Genomic DNA, 10,385 nt, shown 5'->3' with positions numbered 1-10,385 from the left:
GGAGTTTCCACAAACTTAATCCCAACTGACCGGATCTTTCTTAAAAAGCTATCAATAGGTAGTGATAAGAGAAACTCATTAACATTCATCAGTGTAATTCAACACCCACAATATACAAAGATAACATACACACAGACAAAGGCATACATTCAACATATTAATTATAAGTGATCCAGTACACAGGACTTACTAGTAACCTGTAATTAAGTGTCACCGACTGTGGTTTAGCATTATGTAGACAATAAATAATTGTACGAGTGAATAAGGAAATACACACGGTCTAGTCTCGTTGACTAGATCATAACAAGTATAGCTGGCATGTAAGGGGTGGCTGTTTCATACTAATGCGTATAGATGTTTCTAAAGGATGGCTCTTATACATTCCTTGGATAATGTCTTTCGTGGGAGCTACTGGATATTAGCTAAAAGAAGGTCCATAAAATACAAATTTAGAAATAAAGACGTTTTCTAACTTGTCAGGTGCCAGCGGGTAGCCTGCTGTTTTGGTGTTCTGTTCCTCAAGATGCTGGTTGAAGCCATGTGGTATGAGAGGGAACCAGAGAAGCCCAGTCCTGGAAGCCTTAGTCTGGGACCCTTCAACTTGAGCCCTGAAGTGGTGAGTTACTCCTACGTTCAGAACAGGTATGATACACAGCAGACCAAAACAAGTGTGTTACTCAGAAGTCACAAACAGGTCTATTGATTAGAAGACCACGACAGTTGGGTATGTATACTCAGGAGACCTGAGCGGGTATGTTACTTAGAAAACTAGAACAGTGTGTCATTCGGTACCCCAGAGCAGATACGGTTCTCAGGAGCTGGGGGCAGGTGTGTTTCTCAGGAGTCAAGAGCACGTGCTACTTAAGAGGTCTAAACAAGTGTATTAATTTGCATTCGTTCAACCTCAAGTAGTGATGATTTTGTTGTAACCATAAGTTTAGGATATGACATCACATGCCCCCCCCCCACAAGCGGTCCAATCACCTGTCCCATACGTTCCCCAAATGCCTTGCCAGATTCGGAATCAGTTGCTTCATCAGTTAAAATCTAATCTACTTGTTTATATTTGGAACTTTGCGAACTTTGGAACTTTGCGTATTTCATATCGCAAAGTGTAAATAATTGTGTTTTGTTATATATCATTCATTTTGGATGCTGTTAAGCGGAGATTATGTCGGTGTTATGCAAGTTTCTGTCAGAGTGATGTGCAACGTGAAGCTGATGTCAATGTTATGCAGGTTGGTATTGGTCTGATGAGTAACCTGATCGTCTTCCCACCGACAATACTCATGGTGTTGTTCTTCCGTAAGGCCCGACCCAGGAGACTCCGCAGGTCCCGCATCACCCTCGCGCTGGAGAGAACCAGTAAGTTATTATTGTGTTGTGAGGTAGACTTAGTGGACCAGTGAGTTTTTATGGTGTGTTGTGAGGTGGTCTTAGTGGACCAGTGAGTTATTATGGTGTGTTGTAGGGTAGTCTTGGTGGACCAGTGAGTTATTATGGTGTGTTGTAGGGTAGTCTTGGTGGACCAGTGAGTCATGGTGTGTTGTAGGGTAGTCTTGGTGGACCAGTGAGTCATGGTGTGTTGTAGGGTAGTCTTGGTGGACCAGTGAGTCATGGTGTGTTGTAGGGTAGTCTTGGTGGACCAGTGAGTCATGGTGTGTTGTAGGGTAGTCTTGGTGGACCAGTGAGTCATGGTGTGTTGTAGGGTAGTCTTGGTGGACCAGTGAGTCATGGTGTGTTGTAGGGTAGTCTTGGTGGACCAGTGAGTCATGGTGTGTTGTAGGGTAGTCTTGGTGGACCAGTGAGTCATGGTGTGTTGTAGGGTAGTCTTGGTGGACCAGTGAGTCATGGTGTGTTGTAGGGTAGTCTTGGTGGACCAGTGAGTCATGGTGTGTTGTAGGGTAGTCTTGGTGGACCAGTGAGTTATTATGGTGTGTTGTAGGGTAGTCTTGGTGGACCAGTGAGTCATGGTGTGTTGTAGGGTAGTCTTGGTGGACCAGTGAGTCATGGTGTGTTGTAGGGTAGTCTTGGTGGACCAGTGAGTCATGGTGTGTTGTAGGGTAGTCTTGGTGGACCAGTGAGTCATGGTGTGTTGTAGGGTAGTCTTGGTGGACCAGTGAGTCATGGTGTGTTGTAGGGTAGTCTTGGTGGACCAGTGAGTCATGGTGTGTTGTAGGGTAGTCTTGGTGGACCAGTGAGTCATGGTGTGTTGTAGGGTAGTCTTGGTGGACCAGTGAGTCATGGTGTGTTGTAGGGTAGTCTTGGTGGACCAGTGAGTCATGGTGTGTTGTAGGGTAGTCTTGGTGGACCAGTGAGTCATGGTGTGTTGTAGGGTAGTCTTGGTGGACCAGTGAGTCATGGTGTGTTGTAGGGTAGTCTTGGTGGACCAGTGAGTCATGGTGTGTTGTAGGGTAGTCTTGGTGGACCAGTGAGTCATGGTGTGTTGTAGGGTAGTCTTGGTGGACCAGTGAGTCATGGTGTGTTGTAGGGTAGTCTTGGTGGACCAGTGAGTCATGGTGTGTTGTAGGGTAGTCTTGGTGGACCAGTGAGTCATGGTGTGTTGTAGGGTAGTCTTGGTGGACCAGTGAGTCATGGTGTGTTGTAGGGTAGTCTTGGTGGACCAGTGAGTCATGGTGTGTTGTAGGGTAGTCTTGGTGGACCAGTGAGTCATGGTGTGTTGTAGGGTAGTCTTGGTGGACCAGTGAGTCATAGTGTGTTGTAGGGTAGTCTTGGTGGACCAGTGAGTCATGGTGTGTTGTAGGGTAGTCTTGGTGGACCAGTGAGTCATGGTGTGTTGTAGGGTAGTCTTGGTGGACCAGTGAGTCATGGTGTGTTGTAGGGTAGTCTTGGTGGACCAGTGAGTCATGGTGTGTTGTAGGGTAGTCTTGGTGGACCAGTGAGTCATGGTGTGTTGTAGGGTAGTCTTGGTGGACCAGTGAGTCATGGTGTGTTGTAGGGTAGTCTTGGTGGACCAGTGAGTCATGGTGTGTTGTAGGGTAGTCTAGGTGGACCAGTGAGTCATGGTGTGTTGTAGGGTAGTCTTGGTGGACCAGTGAGTCATGGTGTGTTGTAGGGTAGTCTTGGTGGACCAGTGAGTCATGGTGTGTTGTAGGGTAGTCTTGGTGGACCAGTGAGTCATGGTGTGTTGTAGGGTAGTCTTGGTGGACCAGTGAGTCATGGTGTGTTGTAGGGTAGTCTTGGTGGACCAGTGAGTCATGGTGTGTTGTAGGGTAGTCTTGGTGGACCAGTGAGTCATGGTGTGTTGTAGGGTAGTCTTGGTGGACCAGTGAGTCATGGTGTGTTGTAGGGTACTCTTGGTGGACCAGTGAGTCATGGTGTGTTGTAGGGTAGTCTTGGTGGACCAGTGAGTCATGGTGTGTTGTAGGGTAGTCTTGGTGGACCAGTGAGTCATGGTGTGTTGTAGGGTAGTCTTGGTGGACCAGTGAGTCATGGTGTGTTGTAGGGTAGTCTTGGTGGACCAGTGAGTCATGGTGTGTTGTAGGGTAGTCTTGGTGGACCAGTGAGTCATGGTGTGTTGTAGGGTAGTCTTGGTGGACCAGTGAGTCATGGTGTGTTGTAGGGTAGTCTTGGTGGACCAGTGAGTCATGGTGTGTTGTAGGGTAGTCTTGGTGGACCAGTGAGTCATGGTGTGTTGTAGGGTAGTCTTGGTGGACCAGTGAGTCATGGTGTGTTGTAGGGTAGTCTTGGTGGACCAGTGAGTCATGGTGTGTTGTAGGGTAGTCTTGGTGGACCAGTGAGTCATGGTGTGTTGTAGGGTAGTCTTGGTGGACCAGTGAGTCATGGTGTGTTGTAGGGTAGTCTTGGTGGACCAGTGAGTCATGGTGTGTTGTAGGGTAGTCTTGGTGGACCAGTGAGTCATGGTGTGTTGTAGGGTAGTCTTAGGTGGACCAGTGAGTCATGGTGTGTTGTAGGGTAGTCTTGGTGGACCAGTGAGTCATGGTGTGTTGTAGGGTAGTCTTGGTGGACCAGTGAGTCATGGTGTGTTGTAGGGTAGTCTTGGTGGACCAGTGAGTCATGGTGTGTTGTAGGGTAGTCTTGGTGGACCAGTGAGTCATGGTGTGTTGTAGGGTAGTCTTGGTGGACCAGTGAGTCATGGTGTGTTGTAGGGTAGTCTTGGTGGACCAGTGAGTCATGGTGTGTTGTAGGGTAGTCTTGGTGGACCAGTGAGTCATGGTGTGTTGTAGGGTAGTCTTGGTGGACCAGTGAGTCATGGTGTGTTGTAGGGTAGTCTTGGTGGACCAGTGAGTCATGGTGTGTTGTAGGGTAGTCTTGGTGGACCAGTGAGTCATGGTGTGTTGTAGGGTAGTCTTGGTGGACCAGTGAGTTATGGTGTGTTGTAGGGTAGTCTTGGTGGACCAGTGAGTCATGGTGTGTTGTAGGGTAGTCTTGGTGGACCAGTGAGTCATGGTGTGTTGTAGGGTAGTCTTGGTGGACCAGTGAGTCATGGTGTGTTGTAGGGTAGTCTTGGTGGACCAGTGAGTCATGGTGTGTTGTAGGGTAGTCTTGGTGGACCAGTGAGTCATGGTGTGTTGTAGGGTAGTCTTGGTGGACCAGTGAGTCATGGTGTGTTGTAGGGTAGTCTTGGTGGACCAGTGAGTCATGGTGTGTTGTAGGGTAGTCTTGGTGGACCAGTGAGTCATGGTGTGTTGTAGGGTAGTCTTGGTGGACCAGTGAGTCATGGTGTGTTGTAGGGTAGTCTTGGTGGACCAGTGAGTCATGGTGTGTTGTAGGGTAGTCTTGGTGGACCAGTGAGTCATGGTGTGTTGTAGGGTAGTCTAGGTGGACCAGTGAGTCATGGTGTGTTGTAGGGTAGTCTTGGTGGACCAGTGAGTCATGGTGTGTTGTAGGGTAGTCTTGGTGGACCAGTGAGTCATGGTGTGTTGTAGGGTAGTCTTGGTGGACCAGTGAGTCATGGTGTGTTGTAGGGTAGTCTTGGTGGACCAGTGAGTCATGGTGTGTTGTAGGGTAGTCTTGGTGGACCAGTGAGTCATGGTGTGTTGTAGGGTAGTCTTGGTGGACCAGTGAGTCATGGTGTGTTGTAGGGTAGTCTTGGTGGACCAGTGAGTCATGGTGTGTTGTAGGGTAGTCTTGGTGGACCAGTGAGTCATGGTGTGTTGTAGGGTAGTCTTGATGGACCAGTGAGTCATGGTGTGTTGTAGGGTAGTCTTGGTGGACCAGTGAGTCATGGTGTGTTGTAGGGTAGTCTTGGTGGACCAGTGAGTCATGGTGTGTTGTAGGGTACTCTTGGTGGACCAGTGAGTCATGGTGTGTTGTAGGGTAGTCTTGGTGGACCAGTGAGTCATGGTGTGTTGTAGGGTAGTCTTGGTGGACCAGTAAGTCATGGTGTGTTGTAGGGTAGTCTTGGTGGACCAGTAAGTCATGGTGTGTTGTGAGGTGGACTTAGTGGACCAGTGAGTCATGGTGTGTTGTAGGGTAGTCTTGGTGGACCAGTAAGTCATGGTGTGTTGTGAGGTGGACTTAGTGGACCAGTGAGTCATGGTGTGTTGTAGGGTAGTCTTGGTGGACCAGTGAGTCATGGTGTGTTGTAGGGTAGTCTTGGTGGACCAGTGAGTCATGGTGTGTTGTAGGGTAGTCTTGGTGGACCAGTGAGTCATGGTGTGTTGTAGGGTAGTCTTGGTGGACCAGTAAGTCATGGTGTGTTGTGAGGTGGACTTAGTGGACCAGTGAGTCATGGTGTGTTGTAGGGTAGTCTTGGTGGACCAGTGAGTCATGGTGTGTTGTAGGGTAGTCTTGGTGGACCAGTGAGTCATGGTGTGTTGTAGGGTAGTCTAGGTGGACCAGTGAGTCATGGTGTGTTGTAGGGTAGTCTTGGTGGACCAGTGAGTCATGGTGTGTTGTAGGGTAGTCTTGGTGGACCAGTGAGTCATGGTGTGTTGTAGGGTAGTCTTGGTGGACCAGTAAGTCATGGTGTGTTGTGAGGTGGTCTTAGTGGACCAGTGAGTCATGGTGTGTTGTAGGGTAGTCTTGGTGGACCAGTGAGTCATGGTGTGTTGTAGGGTAGTCTTGGTGGACCAGTGAGTCATGGTGTGTTGTAGGGTAGTCTTGGTGGACCAGTGAGTCATGGTGTGTTGTAGGGTAGTCTTGGTGGACCAGTGAGTCATGGTGTGTTGTAGGGTAGTCTTGGTGGACCAGTGAGTCATGGTGTGTTGTAGGGTAGTCTTGGTGGACCAGTGAGTCATGGTGTGTTGTGAGGTGGACTTAGCTAACCAGTGAATCAGTGTTTTTTGTGAGGTACTTTTATTACTCCCCAAAATTATATATTACAAATATTTTCTTTGTAAATACAAGATAAAATATTAACAATAATCAAAATATCTAAAAATGGCCAGCTCTCTAAACTGTATTTTCCGAGTTTTATTTTGATATTGATCATAAATTATTCTTTATCTCTATATTTTCTTACAACTGTTAAACTAAACGATTGTTGACCTGACCATTACCTTCACAGTCCTTCACTTGATCCACACTACCCAATATGACCACTGTTAAACATTAACGCACTGTCATACCTTGCCACACTGCCATACCTTGCCACTCTGTCATACCTTGCCACACTGTCATACCTTGCCACACTGTCATACCTTGCCACACTGTCATACCTTGCCACACTGCCATACCTTGCCACTCTGTCATACCTTGCCACACTGTCATACCTTGCCACACTGTCATACCTTGCCACTCTGTCATACCTTGCCACACTGTCATACCTTGCCACACTGTCATACCTTGCCACTCTGTCATACCTTGCATCACTGCCATACCTTGCATCACTGCCATACCTTGCATCACTGCCATACCTTGCATCACTGCCATACCTTGCATCACTGTCATACCTTGCATCACTGTCATACCTTGCATCACTGCCATACCTTGCATCACTGCCATACCTTGCATCACTGCCATACCTTGCATCACTGCCATACCTTGCATCACTGTCATACCTTGCATCACTGCCATACCTTGCATCACTGCCATACCTTGCATCACTGTCATACCTTGCATCACTGTCATACCTTGCATCACTGCCATACCTTGCATCACTGTCATACCTTGCATCACTGCCATACCTTGCATCACTGCCATACCTTGCATCACTGCCATACCTTGCATCACTGTCATACCTTGCATCACTGCCATACCTTGCATCATTGCCATACCTTGCATCACTGTCATACCTTGCATCACTGCCATACCTTGCATCACTGTCATACCTTGCATCACTGCCATACCTTGCATCACTGTCATACCTTGCATCACTGCCATACCTTGCATCACTGCCATACCTTGCATCACTGCCATACCTTGCATCACTGCCATACCTTGCATCACTGCCATACCTTGTATCACTGTCATACCTTGCATCACAGCCATACCTTGCATCATTGCCATACCTTGCATCACTGCCATACCTTGCATCACTGCCATACCTTGCATCACTGTAATACCTTGCATCACTGCCATACCTTGCATCACTGCCATACCTTGCATCACTGCCATACCTTGCATCACTGCCATACCTTGCATCACTGCCATACCTTGCATCACTGCCATACCTTGCATCACTGCCATACCTTGCATCACTGCCATACCTTGCATCACTGCCATACCTTGCATCACTGTCATACCTTGCATCACTGCCATACCTTGCATCATTGCCATACCTTGCATCACTGTCATACCTTGCATCACTGCCATACCTTGCATCACTGTCATACCTTGCATCACTGCCATACCTTGCATCACTGTCATACCTTGCATCACTGCCATACCTTGCATCACTGCCATACCTTGCATCACTGCCATACCTTGAATCACTGTCATACCTTGCATCACAGCCATACCTTGCATCATTGCCATACCTTGCATCACTGCCATACCTTGCATCACTGCCATACCTTGCATCACTGTAATACCTTGCATCACTGCCATACCTTGCATCACTGCCATACCTTGCATCACTGCCATACCTTGCATCACTGCCATACCTTGCATCACTGCCATACCGTGAGACATTGTTATGCCGTGCCACATTCCCATACAATGCCACATTGTCATACCGTGCCACACTGTCATACCGTGGCACATTGTCATACCGTGCCACATTGTGCTATATTGTCATTCAGTTCAACTCTTTAAATCAAAAATTGTTGTAAGTTCTTACAAGTTTTCACCGAGAAATATTTTTTATCTGCAGGATTATCAAAGAGCCAAAACAGTGAGAGTTGCAGTCGGTCTTCTGATGCAGCTCATCATCCACCTCACTCACCTCCACACTCATCTGACTCACCTCTACAGTCTGGTGAACTATCCCATGAGTCACGGCACTCAAATGAACCTGAAAAGTCTGAGGAAAAAATGTAAGTTTCGATTTGTGTCATCTTTATATCTTTCATATATTGTAATTTAAACATACATTTATGCCATATATATATATATATATATATATATATATATATATATATATATATATATATATATATATATATATTTATATATATATATTTATATATATATATATATATATATATATATATATATATATATATATATATATGTATATATATATATATATATATATATATATATATATATATATATATATATATATATATATATATATATATATATATATATTCAGAGGTTGCTTCTCCAATGGTTTCGTTGAAGACATCATAAGAAGGAAGGGGAAACGCCATGCAACCTCTGAAGAGACAACAAACACAACACCTGTACCTCCTATTAGACTATTTTACAGGAACTTCTTTTCCACAGCTCATAAAACGGAGGAAAGGGTCCTGAAAGATATTGTTAATAGAAACGTTATCCCTACAGATAAAAATCAGAAAGATACAATTGACGATCTACTATAAAATCAAGAAAACGGCCAACCTACTCATGAGAAACTCTCCAGACACAAAGCAAAACGCTTTAAAAGAGACCAATGTCGTCTATGCCTTCAAATGCCCACTTGGGGACTGTAAGCCTCAAAGAATTCAGTATATAGGCAAGACAACAACAACATCTCTTTCCAGGCGATTAACGATGCATAAGCAACAGGGCTCCATTAAGGAACATATAATCTCTTCCCATAACCAGACCATCACCAGAGAAGTCTTAACAAAAAACACGGAAATCATCGATAGATACAGCGATAGCAGGCGGCTAGATATCTGCGAGACACTACACATTAAGAAGTCGACACCAGCAATCAACAGCCAATTAATGCACAACTATCTTCTACCCACTTCAAGACTCCGCACCAATATAGAAGCATCAAGAAATATGGGCCAATAGGCCCTTTGCAGTTACTTTCATTCTTCCCTTTAACTTACAAAATATTATACCCATTGTTTCGTGTTCTGTCTTGTGTTGAAAGTTTGTTTTCATCTCATCCAAAACTGTTGTAACATATCACCTCACCCAAATGCAGGTATAAAAAATCGAAGATGTTTAAGCTCTGTTCAGTTATAGTTGTGTGTGTGTAAACTAAAGTCTTTGAAAATGTAATAAGTTTTATGAAACGCGCTCAAGTGTCGCGTCAGACTAGAAATAAAAATGAATTTTGGAGAATTGATTTTTCAGTTACCATCAACAGTGATGAAAAATATAAGAAACATTGAGAAAATTTGTGTTAGAATTATTAATCTTACTATTTCCGTCATATATATATATATATATATATATATATATATATATATATATATATATATATATATATATATATATATATATATATATATATATATATATATATATATTCCTTATTAGTAGTCCTAATAAGGAAAGATTCAAGAAGCAACTAACTGCTGCCCAGCTGGAATGTTAGAATTTTCCTGAATACTAGTGAAGCTCAGAGGAATTAGCTGGGCAGCGGTTAGTTGCTTCTGGCATCTTTCCAACCACCAAAATATATGTATGAGCTGCCTCACAGGAAACCACCGATACTAGCAAAATAATATAACCTATACCAAAAACATTATCAAATTTTTTATGACTAACAACAGCTGAAGACTAATCCACATTATTTAGAGAAACAAAAACCAACCAAAGACATAAACTTTGACACTGCGATCCAATGGATACTTGCAAGAAACGGCAATATTTTCTTGATACGTGTAGTTGTCATTCTTGACGTGGTATGAAACTCTGGCATTTCCTGACAAAACTCTGGCATTTCCTGACAAAACTCTGGCATTTCCTGACAAAACTCTGGCATTTCCCGACAAAACTCTGGCATTTCCTGACAATACTCTGGCATTTCCTGACAAAACTCTGGCATTTCCTGACAAAACTCTGGCATTTTCTGACAAAACTCTGGCATTTCCCGACAAAACTCTGGC

At 44.8% G+C, this 10,385-nt stretch overlaps 1 protein-coding gene across 1 annotated transcript in view; it reads left to right on the top strand.

The window, feature by feature from the left end:
• Nucleotides 1-10,385, top strand: part of LOC123755373 (polycystin-1-like protein 2) — a 128,147-nt gene that overhangs the window by 50,111 nt on the left and 67,651 nt on the right. Inside the window, exons 9-11 of the mRNA XM_069322921.1 lie at nt 481-616; nt 1,239-1,365; nt 8,240-8,402. Coding sequence (XP_069179022.1) covers nt 481-616; nt 1,239-1,365; nt 8,240-8,402 — 426 coding nt within the window. The remainder of the gene's footprint in view (nt 1-480; nt 617-1,238; nt 1,366-8,239; nt 8,403-10,385) is intronic.

The sequence above is a fragment of the Procambarus clarkii genome, chromosome 1, assembly GCF_040958095.1.
Source record: "Procambarus clarkii isolate CNS0578487 chromosome 1, FALCON_Pclarkii_2.0, whole genome shotgun sequence".
In the NCBI taxonomy this organism is placed as follows: domain Eukaryota; kingdom Metazoa; phylum Arthropoda; class Malacostraca; order Decapoda; family Cambaridae; genus Procambarus; species Procambarus clarkii.
The sequence above is the reverse complement of the archived record's forward strand: the minus strand, read 5'-3'. Positions and strand labels throughout refer to the sequence as shown.